General features: G+C 41.5%; 1 protein-coding gene across 1 annotated transcript; it reads left to right on the forward strand.

Annotated features, from left to right (window-relative positions):
- Positions 1 to 1067: 1067 nt before the first annotated feature.
- On the forward strand, positions 1068 to 17874 carry LOC105929536 (forkhead box protein P2). The gene is made up of 16 exons (XM_036132512.1): positions 1068 to 1259; positions 1799 to 1989; positions 3691 to 3795; positions 5082 to 5156; positions 6707 to 6770; positions 6915 to 7056; positions 7494 to 7601; positions 9223 to 9310; positions 10250 to 10360; positions 11014 to 11203; positions 11303 to 11373; positions 13895 to 13996; positions 14085 to 14206; positions 16050 to 16119; positions 16207 to 16319; positions 16411 to 17874. The coding sequence occupies exons 1-16, from the start codon at positions 1142 to 1144 to the stop codon at positions 16538 to 16540; spliced, it is 1800 nt and encodes a 599-aa protein (XP_035988405.1). The 5' UTR covers positions 1068 to 1141; the 3' UTR covers positions 16541 to 17874.
- Positions 17875 to 22649: the final 4775 nt, after the last annotated feature.

Genomic DNA, 22649 nt, shown 5'->3' on the forward strand with positions numbered 1-22649 from the left:
GCTCTTGCCATAAGTATTTGTTCTGCCCTCCCATAAGCTCATCTGGGACCCTGGTCAACACCCAGGATGCCCACTCAGCAGTTTACCTCCTTGTGACCACTGGAGACATTTCCCCACCAGATGACGCAGAGCACCTCACCTCCTAACTGCATCGACCCCCCTACCAACTGAGCTGCCTTCACCTTACAGGACAGCTCAGCCGTATATTCACACATCACCGTAGCACCTTCTTATTTCTTGTTCCTGTCCTTCCTTCCTCAGAGAACCGGAGCACCCAGAACACCCGTTACAGTAAACTTCGTAAACTGAATTATTCGCCGTGTCTCTCTGCATGTGGGCCAGATAACCAATTCAGATCGTGACAGCGAGTAACCTTTGTTAGTTTCTCTCAACCACATCTCTGTTAGCATGTCAATACAAATGTCTTCATGGCCTCTTTGTTCATGTTTCTACTTTTCAGCACTGGTTTGACTGCAACCGGATGCAACGATGCAGATTCTTTTTTGTTTCTGGCTGAAAGTTTTGAAAGGATTTGGCCAGATGGGGGTTAAGGGCACGCTGAATCCACCAGACATTTAAAAGTGCAGCTCTGTGAAGGACCAGGGAAGACTTAAAAAGGAGTACAGTACGTAAATACTTTGTGGATATTTGCTGGCAGTACAACCCCCGCGGCGGCAGCCCTGCAAAGATGATCCAGAGTTATGAAAGTTACCGAACGATTCAGCGTCTACACCTGCATTTATTCATTGCTGAAAACTAAAACTAATTTTTTAGTCTTCATGGATGTGCTTGATGTGTTGTTTTAAAGGAGAGCAAAAACTTTGACCAATCTGTTTTTATAGAGCCTTCTTTTGCTCTTTTCCTAGTTTTCAAAAAGTGCTACTACGCCTCGATAAAGGCTTGTTATCCCAGGAACACTGAAATCAGGGGAAACTATTATTTGCAAACACATTTATTAGTGCAAATCAATCGGCTGCAGCAAAAAAAAGTATATCAGCACTCTCTTTTTTTTTTTTATCAGATTAAACATCAAGTGATGCTAAATTAAAATGATAGCCCAGTGTGTAAAAAAGTAACATTCCCCCCAGCTTTTCCCATGTGAAGAATCAGCCTCTATCCCTGCTGTCATGTTCAGTGAGTGATGCAGCGACTCCTCCCCCCTCAGGTAGACTCCATCAGATATCTCCTTCCTTCACTCCTATCCTGCTTCACTTGGAGACACCCTCTCTGTCTGGCAGCTCTGACTTCAGATAATAAAGGTAGGTCCCCTCTTTTTAATACTCACACAAACAAAAGAGCTCAGAAGTTTTGCTCAGTCTTGGGGTCTAACGAAAAGTCAGCAGGGATAAGGACATGAAATGTTGCTCCAGCTCATGCGTGTGCAGCAGTGAGGGGAAAAAAAAAAAAAAGCAGCCAGCAAAAGTTCATCATCTTCATGCCGTGTCGAATAACGACGTGAGCGGTAAAGTGATCAGATTAGTACCACGCATCAATATTTAGCTGTCCGTGTGAAGTCAAAGGTTTGTAAATGTATTGAACAAGTTAACATTTGCGCGTTATGTGCAAACACAGTTACCTGATACTTACAGATGGACTCTGCGTTTTTAAGGGCTATAAATTGCACCGAATGCAGTTTTGCCAGAAGCGATTTCCTGAATACTTTTACAGTGACACTGCAGGCTCCTAAAATAAACATCTTGCCTTGTTCTTGGAACAAAGAAGTGACTCCGCTGGGACTCTTGAGTCTGAATCTTACAGCTTATTTACCGTTGATGGCGAGGGATGTGTGTGTGTGTGGGGGGGGGGGTATCTTTTTTTAGGACCCGTGCTGAGATGCCCGAGTCTCCTCTCAGTCCCTCGGCAGCCCGTCAAACCCCAGCCAGCAGCCTCCTCAGCCACGCAGACGTCGGAGCAGGAGAGAAAGCAGCTAATGGGGACTCCAGCAGCAGACTGAGGGCGCAGAACTGCCAGAGCCTCCTCCACAAGCAGGTATCAGACGTAAACAGATGTAGTTCTTTATTTCTGAAAGGGATATGAAAGATATGAGATCTGATCCGAGCCATGCAGAACTCTTGTCTGTACCTGAATTAGAGCGACACAGAACCAGCAGGATTAATTGTGCAAAGGCCCAAAGTAAGCTTGAGGCGAAAAGTGTTTTTTATGGGTCTGTGTCACCTTTCTGATCCTGGGAGGGTTAATCCGTCAGGCCAGGCATGATGATAACCAAACGGTCAGCGCTGCTTCCTGCAGTCTCTTCTACAACCCATTACATTTATAAATCAGATCTATACCTTCTTTTTTATAAATCATTTTTACATGGACTGTAGTTTTCAAAACTTTTACCAGACGAGATGAGCCGGCTGCCCCGACAGCTGGTCTTCATTTTTTATTTTCATCAACCAGTGGACTTAAAGACTACGCAACATTAGGTCCACGCCTATCAGATAAACTGCTTGCCAGGATTTCATTTTAGTCCTCGCAACAAAAGTGCTTCAATTCTAACCTGCAAATGCAATTAATTAATGCAATAGCAAAATAGAAATAAAAGAAATTGTACATATTTTTGTTTTTTTAAGGGTGGAAAATGGTAACCCCCACATAGAATAAAATCACAATGGATCTAAGAAATTGACATTTGACTTTACAAATGTCAGTAAAAGCTTTATTTACAGCAACATGTTTGTAACCGCAGCAGCCAAACTGACCAAATTTAACAGTTGTCAGTGGTCACATTTTCAGTGTAACTTTTGAGAAAAGGGTACAAAAACATTTACAGAACATGAGATTATTAACATTTTAATCTTGCAATCATGTTTTTTTCTTTTTTTCTGATGAAACATTATCTATATCCAAAGAGTTCCAGCGAGTCTGGTAAATGTAGTCCGTTATTTATGACCAGGTGCTTTGGTTTATCCTGTGATCATTTCACATCATTTAGTTCCTGCTGTGAAAGCAAGAAATTAGCTAAGAATCAGTCATTTTTACCACAGACTCAAACCTGAGACAAGCTTCCGGTTTAAAAGGACGTCATTAAGCGTGACTCCTTTAAACTGGCTTTGGTTTGACCCTTTGAGAACAGACCGACGCTTCCGGCTCTCCTCCAGCCGGCACGCGGCAGAGCCTCGCGCCTTTTACGTCTCTCGCCGTCAAAAACGTCAGAGTCAACTTTGAATCCCTCCAGCCGTCGACCTTTTCATTCAGTGTGGTCGCGCAACCTGTGAGGAGTTTTATCCTAACAGCTAAATTACATCTCACGCGGCTTCAGAAATAAACGCACGCGGCGCCCGTCGCGTTTTGACGTTGTCCGGAACATTTTATTCTCCTCGCGGCTTTTTGATTTTATTTTCTAAGTTGCTTCTGTTCCCGCTGCAGCCCGTGGCCAATCTGTCCTGATGGCACGCCGGGAGGCGAGCGGCCAGCTTTTTTTTTGTCACTCAGTCACCAAGTTTACGGGTCAGTTATTATTCCGAGGGGTGTTTGCTTTTATTAATAGCCGTACACTCCTATTAGGAGCCACAACCGGCATGAAATTGTGCCGCTAATTAGGTCGGCCCATCTCCCATCTCATTTAGGGTCCACGACACTACCCAGCCTGGTGATGTCCACAAAGGCGTTTAACAATCCGCTTGTGTAATTGGAAAGATTTTCTTGTTTTGTGTGTGTGTGTGTTTGTTTTTCTGTCATCCTGAGGTCTTCCTGGCCATGACGGCCCCTCAGCAGCTGCAGCAGCTCCTGTCTCCCAGCCAGCTGCAGGCTCTGGTGCACCACAAGCAGCAAGCCCTGCTGCTCCAGCAGGTACGTCTGCACGCCTGACCCCTCAGCCAGCTGGCCTTTATCACCCTGCTTTAAAAAAGAATGGACAAATAATAATCTCATGATCACATCTTTAATTTAGATTACATGAAACTAGATTGCAATTTTTTTTAGTGTGATTTGAGTCAACCGGCGTCACTCCAGAATAAAAATGTTAATAGAAGCGTTAATAAAGCTTTTATGATCAATAGGTTTTCATGCCAATATAATGAGGTATATCAAGACAGCCCTCAGAGTCGTTCAGATGAATCGTAGTCGGATAAAAAAAAACGATCTGCCACAACCACTGTGCTGTTCAGGCTGTTTATATCAGAGCTCCTGTTTCATCCGATCAAATGCGTTTAAAAATGAAACGGCTTCACGTTTTCAGGGTTGACATCTTTAGAGATGCTAATTAAATGTTGTCCGACTAAAGTCTCGATCTATTAAAATACTTTTTTAAATCTAAAATGTGTTTATTTTTTTCTGCCCTTCTGATGTATCCAGATAAATGCTCAACACTTGGACTCTATCATGACTGGTGTGTTATTTTTATTTCTAACATTAACCTCTGACATTTAAGCTCATACATTAGTCAGTGATTGGCCTAAACATGCTGACAAAGGCTAAAGTAGATGAGTGGAATATAAAAGGGAAACTATTTGTAGTTACTAGAAAGAAATGGGTAACAAAATTTCACTTTTTTTATCTGTTTTTTCCATGTTCATTTCCATAAAATGAATGTGTTTTTGTTTTATTTTTTTTACAGAACATTTTTACAATAAGGAAGATTTTAAAAAGCCCACAGAGATGTCTCCTGATGTGTTTAAATGAAAAAAAAAGATAAAATTACAACAGGTCTGTTAAAATAGAACGACTTTTGTAGAAGCCGAGATTATGTGAAAAATAGAGTAAAAACTGTAAATACTCCGTTAGTGCATATAGATGTGTAACCGTTAACTTATCTGAGCAACAGAATCAACTTCCTTCACAAAAAAAAAAAACTGTTTAAAAAAATCATTGTGATTCTTTCAGTTTTTGCACTTCAAATGAAACTAAAACAGCAGCATTGTACCTCGGACCATGGAGCTCATTTCCTGTCATGGATCCATAGCGTCTCTTTACTTGTTAAAAAATGGATTTTCAGCTTCAGACGCATTCGACCGAGGAGTTAATAAATCTGTTTTTGTGCACGTGTCAAATGCCGACTTAACGACACCAACAGGTTTTTAAAGTTGGTAGGCTGTCAGAATAGTAGAAGCAATTAATAATCCGTTGCTATTTTTCAGCAACACCTGAAGGAATTTTACCAGCAGCAGCAGCAGCAGCAGCTTCAACAGCAGTCCAGCAAGAAAGTCAAAGAGGTAAAAGTCATCACCATAATTACATGATGCATGGAAATGCATGAATACCTGTGTGCATGTATGTACTCTAAGTGTATATTTCTGTATGTTTACACTTAAACCTTAAAGATTTAAGCTCGAAGCCATCTCTTCCTTTTCCCACGGTGTTTCTTCTGATTTGAAGTATTGTGAATGTTGAGTGGCCCGGCCAGGGTCCCGAAGTGACAGAGAATCTGTAGAGGGAGCTAAAGATTAGGCTGACGACAGGAAAACAAAGACATTGTCATATAGCAATTTCTTCAGTGACAACTGAGAAAGATATAATAAATTTTCACCTTTTTTTGTTCTTTTCAAAAAATTTAAATAAGGACAGATCAGGTGGGTGTTTTCCTCCCAAATCTTACTCCTTTTACATGTTTTATTATCTTTCAGGAGATGTCTGTTATTTCCCTATCAGAAAAAAAGTTGCTAGTAGAATAAAAATAATTTACAATCTGAATCTTCCAGGGATATTAATAACTTTAAGTTTACCATTAATGTCTGAGTTTACCATCTCTTGGCTTTTAACATGGGTTTCAAACCCCATTTTGATGTGGACATTTCAACAATAAAAAAAGGGAATAAATAAGGTTATACTTTTTACTCTTTCTCTTTTGTGTTTTTTTTTTTTTATAATTCTAGTAGTAGTAATTACCGTATTATTATTGTTGTTGTTGTTGTTATTATTATTGTCTTAGTAAATTAGCTATATTCTATTGTGTTTTTTCTATCTTATTTTATAATGTTACCTTATTATCATTATAATTATCATGGCTTAGAAAAGGCTCAAATTCGGTTTTTGAATGTTTCCACTTGACCGAGGCGGGCCCAAATTTCTGGGGATCCACCACTCATTAAGTAAAGATTGGCTAAATAAACATTTACATATGACCATTTCAATAAAATTACAAATCTTCATACTTAAAAAGGCAATAAGTGTATTTAAAATGATTCACATATTTTAATAATTTACGAGTTAGTAAAATATGTATTAAAACATGAATTCATCATGTTAAAAACATGTCATTATTTCAGTATCCAGGTATTTTTTTTTTCATAGTCTGTTTACCCAACAGCAGAGGTCATACAACTATAGACACAGTGATTGGTCTGCAGCCTGTGCAGGTTAACCAATCAGATGTAAGCGTCTCCTTCCTGAGCGCAAAGTTTGAATTAGTTCCTGCTGGACCGTAGCACAGCAAGTGTGACTCAAATAAATACCGATACATTAAACTTTAAACATTTAAATTTCAATTATTTGATTCCATATGTAACATAGTCACTGATTTAAAAAATTACTAACACATTTGAAAAGCAATACATAAGGCTATTTATTGATTGAACTTCAGTGAAATGATTATAAATGTTTATTAAACGACTCATTTACTTATTGAACTGTGTTGCTTTTTAAAATCTTTGATGCTAAATATCCAACAGTCAGAAACGCTGTGATCTCCGCCTGCAGGGGAAGCCTTTAAGCAAACCTTTCCAACCTGTGATGAATATTTTTGCTCCGGCTCTCTTCCCTGCAGCTTCCGGCTCGGCAGCTCGTGTTCCAGCAGCTCCTCCAGGAGCAGAAACCAGCCGCCTCCTCAGGTTCCTCCTCCCCACACCAAGCACCGATTTATTTATTTTCTCCTCCCAGGAGTGTTTGCTTTCAAAGCCAATATTAGCCACTTTTTGATGTCACCTTTGTCCACGTTCAGTGATCAAGAAATACGATTGTTGTCCTCCTTTTAGGCTATTTAAGCCCCGCAGAGATGCAGCAGCTGTGGAAAGAGCTCAAATCTGCTCTACCTGACACCGGCGCGGCAGCGAAGGGGACTCAGAAGATATCGACACAGGTCAAGCTGACCAGCGAGCGGCTGTCTGAGTCTCCTGAGTAAGATCCGTTCGTCTTTACTGTAAACGTGTTCTGCTGAAACGCTCCTGCCTCTTTGTGAACATCAAAGACGTGTGATCTGCAGACGTTCTGTCTATCTTCAGGGTGCAGGTGGGGAGATGTTTGCTTTTGAGGCTTCCGAGTCCCTTGTGGGCTGCTTTATTTTTCTGTTGTCTTGTCTGCTTTTTATTCCGCCACCCGAGGTGGTTCAGCAAAGAAAAAAAAGTTGACATGACTGGAAAACGTGTCCTGAATTCAAAAGCAAATGGTTTTTCGTTTATTTTTTTCGGGGCCGACCCGTCACCTGTGTCCTTCGCTTTGTGCCACCTCAAAAAAAAAAAAAAAAAGAGAGCAAAAGCCTCCTATGAGGGTTTCTGCTGTTTTGTTGGTCTGGCTTTGATTTTTAACGTCACTTTTTTCTCCTCTTCCTCCTGCAGTAACGGTGCGAACGGGGATGCGGCTCCTGCAGGCGTCCTCTTCGGACACGGGGTTTGTAACTGGCCTGGTTGTGAGTCTGTCTGCGAAAACGTCAACCAGTTCATCAGGTGAGTTTTAAAAGCCTGCAGTGACTTCTGGGGGGCAGAGTTAGGGCTTCAGCAAAAATCTGCTGCGTTGACTAAATACGTTGTTGAATGTATTTGAGAGAAATTATTATTTTTTTTTTTATAGAAATGCAAAACGAATAAAAAAAGGAATCTTATTGGGTGAAACAAAAAGAAAACGAGGCATCGTTCAGACAATGTTTTTTTTTTGTTTCATTTAAAGCATCCAAGCAACTTATTTTATGCAGTTGTGTCTTGTATTGGTATCGAAAGGCTTAACTCACATGTCCGACTCAAGTTTGTCCTTCTGCGTTATCAAAAATCTGCTTTGCTGAAAGTTTAATTGTATAAACAGTAAGGAAAGGGAAACCATACATGGCAAATGTATGTGGTCCTGTGTTGAATCTACTGATCACCTGATGTCTCGTCGTTCTGTCAGCGAACTTCAAATAAAAGTATAAAATATTAAAATCAAACCTGCATTTTGCTCATGAGCAGGCTGATAGATTAAGGAAACACACAGCATCTGAAAACACTGAACTATAGTTCATCCAAAGGTTTTAGTAATATTTGGGCCACTGGACCGTCAGCTGTTGTTTCACGAGGGTTCCTAGAGTGCCTCTGATATCATTATGATGTAATGTGTATATATAAATGTTTTAAAATCAAGCCTTTCCTGTCTGAGTTAAATATTACTTATACCACCGGCCGTAACACAAGCCCACACCATGACTTATCCAGCCCTGTGCTTTATAGTCAGTTTTTTTTTCAGGTGCTGGTCATTTTGCCCCTTTTATCCATTTTTTGGCTGTGTTATTGTGTCCTGTGTGCACCAGACACATCCGTCATGGGTTGTTTCAGCACTATATGTCAGTTTGTGCCGGCCAGGGAGGATGTTTACTGCCTATTTTGAAAACTAATGATCTTAAATAATTTTCTGGGATCAGCTTATCGTTCATTGTGGAGATTTAGTAATATAGATCCAATGAACGGTGGGGTTGAGAGTTTTATTGGTTTGATCAGGGTTCAGAATCTGTCACGTAGAGTTGCCTGCCCCAAGCTGGGATCAATACATCAATGGAAATGGGGTGAAATATAATGTCTCATGAAGATGAACTACAATGCCATCAAATTAACAACTTTGGAGAATTTTATGATTATATATGTCCAAGACAGAAGTTGTTTAGCTTTTTTGGAGCCAAATTGTTGTCTATTGAATATACAAACAATAGTTTTAATCAATATTCATGATGTTGAAGGTGTTTCTCTTACTTGAATTACAGATTAAAAACAAAGGGTATTTATGATTTCATTTGGTGCACATTTAGCCTTTTTTTTTATTTTGATGTTTACTTAAATTGCTGCGTTATCAGATTTCTGACACTATACAACAGGCATGGCAGCTGATTTATGAGAAATGTTTGAGAGCTCCCGAACATGCATCATTTGGCACATAGTCAGACACATAACCCTTTATAGATGTTTTTAAAAATGTTTTATACAATACACCACATAGTCATCTGCAAAGAAGAAAGCTGCGGATATCTTTGTCATCTTGTTAAAGCCTTTGTCTCAGAATAAGGGAAAAAAAAGTCATTGAATGTTTGTTTTTCGTTTGTTTTAGGCATATGAGCAGTGAACACACTCTGGATGACAGGAGTACCGCTCAATGCCGAGTCCAGATGCAAGTGGTCCAGCAGCTTGAGCTGCAGGTAAACGAGGGTCTCGTCATGCTGTTGAAATTAAGACACGATGGTGTCCCATAAAAAAACGAACCTGTACGGAGCCCTAGAGGGGTCATCGCAAAATGTTTTGCATGTTGAGAGAACATGCAAAACTCGTTTAACTAAATCGTACGCTCGTTTTACTAAATCGTGTGCACAATTTACTATATTGTGCTCTCGTTTTACTATAGTGTGAGCTCATTTTACTAAATTGAGCTCTCAATTTTAAGCATAGTAAAACAAGGGCACAATTTATTAAACGAGAGCAAAATTTAGTGAACATGGTTATAGAACATTGTGTGCACGATCTACTTAAACGTGGCCACAATATGTAAAACGTGCACTCAATATTGTCTTGACACATGTAAACATGAGCACGTTATAGTATATTCGAGATCTCGATCTACCGAGGGCTCAATTTAAGGAAAACGTGCTCACAAATTATGACGACCTGAAAAAAATATCACTTAAAGTGAGCTCTCCCAGATAATGCAGACCCACTGTATAAATAATAAACTATTCTGTACTGAAAAGTAGCCATTAGGCTCCTGTTTTCCTTTTATTCACAACTGTAACTCTTAATAAATGTCAGCCAAATTTTGTTTTTTCCAATAGCAAACAAGTAATTCATTGTTCTAATTGGGATTTTTTTTTTTCCTTTTCATATAGGCAGTTACTATAAAAACCCTGAAACACATAAAAACAGCAGGACTCTGATTCCTTTTCTCATGTTTTCTCATGTTTTCATCCTCTGAGTACATCCGAGTTGCAGTGGTCCACCAAACGCTGGCTTCCAGCAGATGTTAGATGCAGCGGAAAATTGTTTTGCTTTGGCAAAATGTGTTCGGACGAAAGGGTTCAAGCCTACTTATCCACATCCTGCATTTGTCTCTCCTTCACATCGCACCGTTTCATCTCGTCGAACAGCTCTGCAAAGAACGGGAACGTCTGCACGCGATGATGGCTCACCTCCACCTGCCTTCCTCGCGCGCTCAGTCGCCGAAATCCGATGCGGCCGCAGACCTTCGCGGCCCCCAGGTAAATAGAGGCGCACCGATTATTAGAGTGAGCGAGCGGTAAAGGTTAAAGCCTTACAAATGATTCGAGGAAAGCAATGAATAAGTTGTGGGTGAAATGGACGCGGGGCTGAAACTTGAAGATGTAGATGGTGCCGGCCTGTAATCGAGCAGGAGGACATTTACAGATGAGTGGGCTGTTAAAAAGGCGCCTCGGCAGCTTTGCAGAAACTACAACAACAACAAACTTGGCTCAGATGAGGCGAAGGTCAAACGCGGTTGGATTTTCCGACCCATTTGGTCTAGTGGACATTTTTTTTTTCCCGCCGCGGCTGCCTAGTTTTTGTTCCTCCCTTTTCGAGCCTTTGTTGCCAGCCGTCGGCACCAGATGGAGCACGGCTCTGTTTCCAGACAGCGGACATGCTCCGATAATGCGCAAACTAATCATTTGTTAATCTTGCAAACACTGAACCCTGATCCCAACACTCACCAAACAATTTCACCCTGTAATTAACAATAATTGGCTTCATTCTTCTTGTGATATTAGCGGAAGCGGCCCCGAGGAGGCGAATCCAATCGCTCCGTCACGCTCGGTTAAACACGTCTCACTTTTTTGTTTTGTTTCTCCGTCTGTCTTTTGCGGCCGTCTCATTTCTTTGTTAACTTTGCTGTCAGCTCCGTCCGGCAGCTCTCGCCAACAAAGTGGCCCCTCAGAGACGCCAGAACGCCGGCCAGGGGACCCCCCAACCTCTGAGCAGCGCCAGCCCTCCACCCCAAGGCAGCGAGGAAGAGGAGCCCCTGTTCACCTACTCCATGGGGGCCACGAGACGTCGTCATCACCCTCTGGTGTTCTCTCTGTCTTCAGGTAAACTGCGGAAGTGTTTTTTTTTACTCAGCACAGAAAGAAAGCAGCTGATTGCAAATCGTCTCTCGGCTTTGCTGCGCACTCTGTGTCCTTCTGCAGAAAATGAATATGAGCTTTACAAGAACGCTGAAATCAGACCACCCTTCACCTATGCAGCCCTGATCCGACAGGTACGAATGGCTCACTTCATCTTTTATTTTCACAAATCCAGTGACTTAAATGACGTCACTTAGTTCTTACAGTATAACATCAATAAAAGCAGTAAAGTGATACACTGAGAAATGTGTTTTTATGAAAGATGTCAAGTGGGCTCCAAAAGCATCTATTGATCTTTTCCACATTTGTGGTGTTACACCTTGAAAAACTCAGTGTTGTTCGTTGGGTTTGAGGTGACAGATTTATACAGAGTACAGCGTGATTTTTAAAGCGGAAGGAAGATAACACGTGGTTTTAAAAAATGCTTTACAAATAACAACCTTAAAGAAATCTGAAGCGCATTTCTCTTCAAGAGCCTCTGCTCCTAAACGAAAGCCGGCATATTCCCCCCTTTGCTGTGAGAAGTCGCATCATTAGTAAACTGTTCACTAATGTTCTCTAATAAACCTTTGAGGTCTTCGCAGAACACCTGCTGTACACATACGGGCATCAAACAGCTGGATCAGGGCAGCAGAGAGGGTTGCTCCATGCAGCTGTGGAGACTTTTGAAGCACTGCTGGGTTATAGAGCTACACATCTAGGGCTGGGGATTGTTAGGAACCTCACAAGTCGATTAAATTTGATTATTTGGGCCACAATGATATTGATTTATTTTGTAATAAATAAAAGTACACATTTTTAAAGAGTACCTGTCGTTACATTTTAGATATTTATTCATTTGTTTTGTTCATAGGCATAGTATACCAGTGCATGTACCATTTTCAAGCAATTAAATATCAATATAGACTGCAAAACTGAAAACATGACAGTGCTGTATTAACATGGACGTAGCGTGCAAATAAACCTATATTATTCTCCTTTCCTCCTAGAAACTGAGATAATTTTCATAACATTTGAGCAATGAAACATCTGAAAATGAAGCATTAGCACAGTAATACGTGTGATGAATATGGGGAGCAAAAGTTAAAATAGTAATCAGTGTTAAGTGTTAAAAGTGACCTGATAGTTACACACTGGCCTGCTTCCAGCTGCTGGGTTGAAGTTTTACTGAAAAATAATGTTTTTTTTCAGATGGCCAATATAATATACAGCAACAAGATTCAGTATACAGCCTATAAGATGAACTATAACAAAGCCGCAGTTTGTTTCCTTGCAACAAAATAACTAAGAAGCTTAATTTAAATCTAATAAAATAAAGAACTGGACTGCTAATAAACCTGCATTGTTTACTCTATAGTAACCTCTGCAGAAACCAACGGTTTTCTGCTACACTCTCTATAATCTCATCGCTCTCCAGCATTTTTAGCACATCTGGCTTAGCTTCATCTTTAGAACAAATGTTTAAGTGTTGCTGCACTTTCCTGGAGGGCTTTCTTTCTTTTTATCTCACCTTTTCCCTGGATTTTGTTTTTCACACAGGCAATATTATTCACATGTTGTTGTTGGTGGGATTTTTTTTAACCTATTTTGCCATGTTCAGTATTTCACACTTTAAATTTTTATCAAGCCCAGTATTGTTGCCACATCCATTATTTCAAATTAATATGTTACTTTGACCCCCTCATGGAGAAGAGAAGGGATTTGAACCACCGGTGAAATTCCCGGTAGTCCCAGTCCTTCACTGTATTATCACTGCAGTAAAATCATTGACTTTATTTACATCCACGCTGTCCCACCTGTACAGCACAAATCACTTGAAACAGTCACTCTGGTAGCCAGGGGAACAAATCGATTAAGGGGATTATCTGAATTGATGTTGAATTGGGAAAAAACGTATTGCAGTACAATCAAGCAATATTTTTACCCATCCCTAAATATATCCCAGGCTTTAAACATCTCACAGAGCACCGTTCGACCCATCATCCTAAAATGAGAGTATTAATCAGAGAAGCAGCCGAGAGGCCCATGATAACTTCAAAGGATCTGCAGAAATCTGTCATGGACTAGATTTATATAATGGTTTTTGCTTTGGCCAGGATAACAACAACAAAGTCATACAGCCAAAACGACACCAAAATGGTTTGGATCAAAGCCTATCCATCCATTGAAATGGCCTAGTCAAAGTCCACACATGAATCCAGCTGAGATTCTGTGGTAACACTTGAAAATACATGTTCACACAGGCTCTTCATCTGATCCGGCTCATCTTGACATATTAAGAGCAACAATTTCTGCGTCCAGATCAAAGCTGGAAGTTACATGATCCAGAAGCATGGTGTGCTGAATACAGATGCACACCACACTTTTAAGATTTGTATTTGTCAGAACTGGCAAACCGCGTATCATTCTCCTTCCACTTCACAATCACGCACTACTTTGTGTTGATCCATCGCATTAATAAAATGCAGTAACACGACAAAACTCAAGGGGGTAGGGAAACCTTTTGCTGGACAATGTCCCACCGCTTCCGTACAGAATCATACGTCGAGTAATACGAGTGTGAAAATATTAAACGTTTAAGTGTGCTGTGTTTCATGACACACTTGCATCTCATTTTGAGACGTACTGAACGTTTTCTATCCCCTCCGTCTGCAGGCTATCATAGAAGCCTCCGACATGCAGCTGACGCTCAATGAGATTTATAACTGGTTCACCAGGACGTTTGCATATTTCCGACGCAACGCCGCCACCTGGAAGGTAAGCGCCGCCACAGATAAAAGACGCCGGCGCCCGCAGGCCTGGGCTGATTCATTTAGCAGCGCCGTCTCCATCACTGTGAAACCAGAACGCGGTCCGCCACAACCTGAGCCTGCACAAGTGCTTTGTGCGCGTGGAGAACGTGAAAGGGGCCGTGTGGACGGTGGATGAGGAGGAGTACCAGAGGAGGAGGTCTCAGAAGATGGCAGGGTACAGTAGCTCCTAAGTCTGTCTACCTGAATATATGTTTTAAATATCAGGAGGTATGATGCTGACTGTTTTTATTTCATAGCAATAAATCAAAACTATGCATGCTGTTTCACCAGTGGATCATTTCTAAATATTAAAATTGGCAAAATACGGAGATATAAATTGTTAAGTGGTAAATTTTCAGCTTTACATAACTTTTTCTGTCTATGTAGAAAGATTTTTAAGTATTTATGAGTGTGTGTTGACAAAATCAATGTCAATTTCAAAAGGTACACTGAAACATACACAACATTTTTTCTTTCAGATAGCATAAAACAAGAGAATATCAGCCTAAAATGAACAACTACATAAAGACAATACATGACATTTAGAATTGATGCACCAGTTTGAATGTTGGGGCCAATTTCCAATCTTGAGATTTTATCAATTTGGATTTCTCTTTTAACAGATGAATGAATTAACTTTTAGCTTTCATAGCTGTTAGCTATTATAGGACCTTGCTCATAGCTAGATGAAAAAATGAAAAGATATTTCACTTTCTCTCACAGCCTAAATCCACCACAACAAAGGAATATAGTTTCCTTCTACATAGGTCTGTAAATCTCAACCTGGTTGGTTAGATTCAAAATCTCTATTGCTCTTAATTCCTGGTTTAGAAGAGTAGAAAAAATGACATACATGAACACACAGATTGAAAAAAGTTACAGCTAAAAGACAAACCTCATAATTGGCTGATCGTTGGTACAAACCCATCTGGAGTCAAATCGGCCAACTGTTCAATAGCTGATTACTCGGTTCAGCTCTGATCTACAGTTCTGTATCCAGTTCAGTCTGGTGCTGTGTCCTTAACCCCTGCCTGAATCTGCCTTAAACGATCACTCAGCAGAGGTGGCATATGGATGAGACTAACGCCTGTAGGTGCCTATACAACACATACCAAGGATCATATTGGAAGCACTTTGTCGCCCTCTAGTGGTTATAGTCATGCATGTCTGGGCCTACAGAAATCAGTCAGGCAGTCAAAAGGTTAGCAAAAACAACATTTTAGTGGATTTCAGAAGTTGTAGCATTTTTGTTTTTGTCATAGCTCTCCATTAATGTCAGTACGAATGAACAGCAGGTAGTATGATGTTACGTCCCTTGGCTTAGTCTAGGGGTTATATGGGACGGACATAAAATGAGGAAGTGGACTGAGGAGGCAAAGTTATCTTTTAGACATTTATTTACTTCTAATTTTACATTATTTACAATTCAGACGGTTAAAACTTCAGAGAGAGCCCAGGCCAACATAACAAACAAAACAACCCTAATCAGAAAATAAAAAGAAGAACTTACCTAACAACAATGAAAGTAAAATAGTACAAACCTACAAACTAACCTAAACCTAACAATCACTTAAACAAGGGAAAACTGGGGTTAAACCAAAAGGCAGCTCTCCCCTACCAACCCAGTCTGACCAAGTGTACATTAAAAAACATGACAAAGGCAGGCCTTTTTCACTGGCAAGCATCTGCAAGAGGTGGTACGGCAGGCAAGTGGCCAAGAGGCACTGAGGTGCAGGATCACAGCCTTTAAATAGGACACAGGTGATTGCACTGGACTCTGGAAACCACACCCACATCCTGGAGAAGGTGGAGCCTAGCACAGGACAAAGAATTAGCACAAACACAAACATCTACCTGGGAGATGTAACAATGCAAATAAAACTAATTGCATTAATTAAAAAAAAAATCTTTTCCCATTTTCTATCCCTATCTGTTGCTGTTTATATTTATGTTAATGCTGTGATCTTCCTTATTATAAATTACTCCAGCTCCCCCCCGTTGTACACTCTTTACCATAGGAGTCCGTCACTGATGAAAAACGTCTGCTCCAGTCTCGCTTTGGGCACCGCTCTGCACTCCACCTTCCAGGTGACATTTTGATATTTCAGTAAACGTTTTAATCAGCAGCTCCTTGAAGGCAGAATTTAAACTTCTCTGTTGTCTTTTTTTTTTTAGGCTGCACTGGCACAGGCCTCTCTGCCGGGGCTCAGGAAGGAGAGCGTGAGCAGAACCCTTGGAGCTGACGTCAAGAGCAGCAGGAAACAAAACGTGTCTTCTCAAGTCCAGCAGTGAGTCGCACTTAAAGTGGACTTAATGGAAAACGAACACGTCGACTGACCAAGAATCCGACGCGCTTTGACTTTTTCTTGTTTCATGCAGGCAACTTTACTTCGAAGAGGTGGAGCTGAAAGCTAACGATGAAGAGGCCCATCTGGCGAAACTCAAACCAGTCAGTCTGCAGCACCACATTCATGGAAACAACGAGGAGCTTTTATTCGACCTCGAATGACCCGCTACCTGTGTTGTTCAGCCCTGCCAGCTCAATGATAAAACACGCATCAGCCAGGCACGCTTCCTTTGAGCATCCAGGGATGCTGTCCATGCGGTTGGCAGTAACACGCCACTACTGCGACTTCATGTTGGTGTTTAATTTGAAGAGCAGTCAGAAAAGAAATGCCGTCCCTTACATAAGTGTCCATACCTTTTGATCTTCTCCGCATCCTGCTCTGTTTGGAGCCTCATGCAAATTTCGTTGCATGAATGCAATGGTTTAACATGGAGTTAACCCATTCAATCCTAATATAAATGCATGACCCTGATGTCACGCCATTACATGATGGTGTATGATTTCTTCAGGGCCATGTGCAGTTTTCTGCCACACGTTGATTTGGTTGTAGCTCCAAAATCTGACCAGAGCAGAATCTACTACACGTTTGCTTGCACGGCTAAAACAAAACTTCTTCCAGCTTTCGTTCACCAGTCAGATATTCCCACTTGAGTTGTGGATCTGTGAAGCTCCCCCAGAGTTACCTAGGGCCTTTTTGGTTGCCTCTCTCACTAATGCTCTCCTCAGTTAAGGTAAATGGTCTTGGTAGTTTTAGAGTTGAGCTAAAGTCTTTCCATTTTCAGCCCATGGATGGATCAGTGCTTTGTCAGGTGTTTAACGTGTGCTGTTTAGTTTTAAAGCCCGTCTCCGCCGTGCTACATTAGTCTTGATGATGATGCCGTCTGTTCATCTCTGTTCTCTGACAAACCAATCAGGCCTTCATGAAAGAGCTGAATTCATACAGAGACTAAACTGCACACAGGTGGACCCTCTTTGCAGATTTGGTGATCTCAGAAGGCAATTAGATACACAGGATTTTTTTTTAGGAGAATTAAAGTCAGAGTAATGCACTATTGGTTGGTCTATCTCAGAAAATCCCAATAAAACACAATGAAGGCCATGGTTGTATCATGAGGAAATAGGGAGATGTTCAGAAGGTGTATGAATACTTTGGCAACGCTGTCTAAGAGCAATAGATCAAAGATGTTTACCTTTGGGGAATGCTAGTTTAAATGTAAGTGATGGATATTTTATGGCTCATGTAATAATTTAATCTATAGGTCTTCGTGTCAACAGCTAAACGTACAAACCTGGCGCTGGGTTTGTTACAGACATCCAGCAATATCACTGTCAGCAAGTGATATTAATGTGCAGCACTCTACAATCTGCACATTATTAATCTGCGACTGCTCCCATTGAATCCGTCTGGGGAACCGAGGGACATTCAGCAGAACTCTCTGAGCTGATTGGGCGAAGCGACAGCTTGTGCCCACCCACCAACGGTTGGTTTTAGCCAATCACGGCATCAAATTAAAACGTAAGCGGCACGCATCATGAGAAAGCTCAAACGGTTGAAGCCGGAGCAGTACAAGATGGATGCCCGTGTGTTTGTGAACGAGCAAATGCACAAATAAATATTCTACCTACATTTGAACGTCATTCCTCATCCTGCTCAAGATGTGGAAAAAAAAAGTGTCGCGCTACAGAGAGAATTCATGTGTAAGACAAAATTGCACCATTTGGATATTTTACCAGTGAAAAGGACTAGGAATTCAGGCTGTTGTCTTTTGAATAAAGCTACATGTTTTCTTTTTTGCCCCTTTTTCTTACCTGTGCGGTTTGAAGTAACTCTTTAAGTCCTTTAAACGTGGCTTTTGGTTTTCAGATTGTATCATTTCATTCTTTTCTTGATCTAAACTAATGGATGCATCAGATAGGCACGTGTAGCAATAGCAATCTGTGCCAAAATGAGGTGGTAAGAGCACAGACAAATTAGACTCTCAACGGTGTGGAAAGAAGTCAAATCCAGATTTTATGGATTTTTGTTGTTGTCCATGTTTATGTATGATAAAATGTGAGTACTATAGTAGGACAAGTAGACAATGTGTAACAGCTGAAAATGTTATCTGTGTAGTTTTGCTCGTGAGTCAGCAGACGTAACCCTCTGTATTGAGATCATTTTCCCTGCAGTGGATTTTGTCCGACCGGATTTGTAAAAAAAAAAACAAAAAAAAAAACAAACGACGTCCTTTGTTGATTTTCAGTCAAACTGTTGACCTGAGTGGGGAGGATCAACTCTGAGCTCATAATGGTTTGTAATAAGAGTTTTTGTCTGCGGGTGAGGGTCAGACATAACGTTACTGAATAAAAATGTTCGTTTCTTGTACGTTTTTACGTGTCGTTCTTGTGGTCTGCTTTCGGGGCGCACCTAGAGCTCATATTCTCTTTTTATACTCAGACTGAACTCACATTACTCCTGCTCTCTTCCCTGGCAGCAATCCGTCAGGGTACCTCGCAAAAGTATTCGCACCCCTTTACAATATTTCACTTTTTCTCAACTTACAACAGCGCTCAAGGACCAACTAGACCATCACAAAGCAACACAGAGAAAGTGTGTGACTGCAAAGTGGTGGGAACTATTTTCAACTTTTTTTCTTCAGTGTAAAATTGGAGAAGTCATACTCCTATACAACTGCTCAGAAGTCACCAAAATAAAGTTCAACGTGCAGTTGATTCTCACTATAAATCCAGCTATAACGTTTGTGAACAAACAAACATAGCAGACAGATCATGGAAGAAGGCGTGGAGAAAAGGCATGCTATGACAAAACAATCTCCCAAGGTCTGAGCGTGCCACCAGGCTGTTCAGTCCATCATCCTAAAGCGAAGAGTATACGACTGCAAACCCCCCCAAGCCATGACCGTCCACCTGAACAGGCAGGCAGTGCAATGAGAACAAAACTTTGAGGGAAGAAAATTCAGCCTTCTCAAAAGGTAGGTCTACAAGAAAAGGTATAAAGAAATAAAAGCCTGTCATGCTCAGACAGACAGAACCCAATATTCAAACCTGACATTGTGTTCTTTCAAAGGTTTGTGAAAAACCAGACCGGAGACACTGGTGCAGACAGTTGGGGCGCAGCGAGGTGTGTGGTCTGGAAAAACAGTCAAGGCCAAGTCCAGAAAGCGGAGAGCCGATGAGATGTCCGGCGAGGGCAAGGAAGAACGAGGAGATCCAAAAAAAAAGTATTTGATAAAAAAATTCTAAAATCCGCAGCAGCTTTACTGTAGAAGCACTGCATTTAAAGGCAGAGAAACAGGTGAATGAGCTGAGGCTAGTTGAGTTGGCACTGGAGAGACGGGTCACGCAGTCAGCCGGCCAGAATCATAACAGAGCATGGATCTCTTTCTCAGGGAAAACTGGAACATCGCTGCTTCTGTTGAGACAACGCCGCCTCTCCTTGTCAACCAAATGGTCGGACCACACGTGGAAAACTGCAAAACTGTCAGGTCTAAGCACCTAGAACATCACAAGGCACAAAGACAATTAGTTTAGTTTCATTCTCGAGGAGAGTAGGAAGAGACGGTTGCAGTTACAATCTCCAACCCACTCTGCCGGTCTCAGCGTTCTCCTCGGTTTTATTAAGTTTGGGGCGTTTCCCTAGTTACATGACTGAGGCTGTACTGAAGGATGGGGGAACAGATAGTTACAGCCTCAGTTGTCAACAAAGATACACAGCTCAGCAATCACGTCCAGTCAGCACATAATCTTTCATTACATTGGGTGATAGACGTGCAGTCTGTTCCTGATTGAATAGAGAGCCATCAGCCACATCATCTATCAACCCTTGGCTGCGAAGACGGTCTATGGTTCAGAGGTCCTGAGAAGATGAGGTCAGACCAGGTCTTCTTGTGGTGCCGAGTGTTTAGTACCCTACTGTGCAGCCAATGTCCGACGCTTGTCATTACATGACACTTGGCCTCATTTGGAGATTGGGCAAGGACTCATTGCAAATGATGCAGCAACGTGTTTGTGCTTTGAACAGCAGCTTGAAATCAGCCTGTGGCCCACGGCCTTTCCAGATCAGTCATTGTCGCTACGCTTGTAGCAAACAGATCACATGTTCACATTACTATAGGTACCAAACGCTCAAAACAAGAGTCAGTGGGAGAATGAGCAGTTCAGCATGTTCAAACCACAAACTCAGGTTTGCTGCTTACCTTACAAAAGCAGATTTCTTTACAATTGTACCTTTTAGGGAGGAAAGAAACAGGCTTTTCAACATCGTAAGTTTCATTTCCCCAACAAAGAACAGACTAAGCACAAACTTCCTCACCTTTCTGTGCTGTGTTTGTAAAAAGAAATACAACGAATCCCTGCAGAAAACATTTTAAAATAGAACTTTTGTGCATTTTGGAGAGTTCACGTAAACTAGTGAAGTTTGCCAATAAGCAGATAAAGACCTTTTTTGCCCCCCCCCCCCGAGCTCAGCTTCAGTTGCCGTACATAGTTGCTCGTCTCTCCAGACGCAACATTTAGCTCCGATCTTCAGCTCACACTTCTGCAAATTACAAGAAAATACGGCATCCAAAAGGAAATAACAAACAGACAGTCCAAAGTGCATCGCATCTCGCGTCTCATCAAGTGGGGGTGATGTCGCGTCTGTTCGCTTTGGAACAAAAGATTTCTCCGCTCCCTGTTTTGACTAATGTCAGTAATTGTCTTTGCTGGTAACGTGTTTTTGCTTTTGGTTTGCTGTTGCCTCTCAGGGCCGCCTTTGATTCACTGTCAGCCCGCCGCCTGACACCCCCCCTCTCTGATTGCCACTCCACTCGGCGTGCTTGCTGACTGAAAGTTGGCATCGCGCTTCGACAACTCCAACGGCTTCACTTAAGCGTTGCTTTGATGTGCTGCGAGAGGCAGGCACACCAACATGTTAGCGAGTACAACACTTGCGACAGCACTTTTATTTTTATTTCAATAGCCAATTCAAAATTGTCTCATCAACAAAGAAATAATAATAATGCCGTCCTTCATGGGATCAATCAGTTCTTCGAGAGCTCGTCTGCAGGAATACTAGGGTAAGCTGTGCTTTTCTGATGTTTTAGATATTTATCTTTGGCAATTTATGCTGTGTTTTAATGATATTGTCTGGGAAGTTCTCACCAATTCTAGTCAACTTTCAGATGTGTCCCTGGTCCAACACAACTGAATCAAATGACTGAACCAACTCCTCGGTATTCTGATTATTTGACTCAGATAAAAGTTGCAGGACTCTGGACCTCGAGGACTAGACTTGAAGATCCCTGGTTTACAGGATTCATTGAGTAAAATTTGGGATTTAAAGAAGCATAAATTGGTTTGCAGAAGGATGTTTTTGTGTTAAAATGGCATTTTTTCTTTTTAGAAAGGGCTTTATTGGCATCAGCACTGATGATCTACATACCACAGTTTGGGTTTTTATGTGACGGTAACACAAAATAGTGCATAATTAGGACCTGGAAGGAACATCATACATGGTTTTCATTTTCTTCTTTGTGTGTGTTTTTTTTTTTTTTTTTTTTTTTTTTTTTACAAATAAAAACATCCAAAATGCAGGGCGTGGAGTTCTATTCAGCTGCCTCTACTTAGATGGCCCTAAATTAGATAAAGCAACATCCTAACCTCTGGACATCTCATAAATGCATCATCTGAAAAATGAACGGAGTGCGGTACGGCTGCAAACCTACCGAGACGTAGCCATCCGCGGGCTGGGCGAGGAGATGTTTGATCAGCAGCAGAGGACCACGAAACCTCTGGAGGAGCATCTCTCTGCGGCTCCTTCAGCCTCTGTTTTAGCTTAGCCAGGAGCTGTGAAGGGGACGGAGCGCTCTGGAAAAAAGCTGACCGTGCTGATCAGACGGTATCCACCGTGAAAACCGGTGGCAGTATCCATGCTGTGTGGTGGCCATGCTTCTCTGCAGCAGGGGCGCCCAGCTGGTCAGAGGTCTATGGAGGCCAACACAGTGAAACTCCTGAAAGAAAGCCCTTTAGAGGCCGCGGCACCTTGGATAAAAAAACGCAGGCCGCACTTTTCAGAAATGGGCTGAAGTTTGCACACGTAATGGCAAAAAAAATGTGGGAAAGCTCTAGTGGTATTTCACAAAGCGCTGTTAAAAAACAAACAAAGTGATTTAACTGTACAGCATGTAAACCTGTTAGGTGGCACGTACCCCCTGCTGAGTGTGGATAGGTAAGTAACTCCTAAATTCTGATTATCGTTCACAGATTCCTCCTAAAAAAACCAAAACAAAAT

This window comes from Fundulus heteroclitus, unplaced genomic scaffold (assembly GCF_011125445.2).
Source record: "Fundulus heteroclitus isolate FHET01 unplaced genomic scaffold, MU-UCD_Fhet_4.1 scaffold_52, whole genome shotgun sequence".
Classification (NCBI taxonomy): domain Eukaryota; kingdom Metazoa; phylum Chordata; class Actinopteri; order Cyprinodontiformes; family Fundulidae; genus Fundulus; species Fundulus heteroclitus.

Coding starts and splice junctions, on each gene's coding strand:
- LOC105929536 (XM_036132512.1), top strand. CDS start 1,142: ATGCAGCGACTCCTCCCCCCTCAGGTAGACTCCATCAGATATCTCCTT. Junction 1,990..3,690: donor AGAGCCTCCTCCACAAGCAG/GTATCAGACGTA, acceptor TGTCATCCTGAG/GTCTTCCTGGCCATGACGGC. Junction 13,997..14,084: donor GCAACGCCGCCACCTGGAAG/GTAAGCGCCGCC, acceptor CTGTGAAACCAG/AACGCGGTCCGCCACAACCT.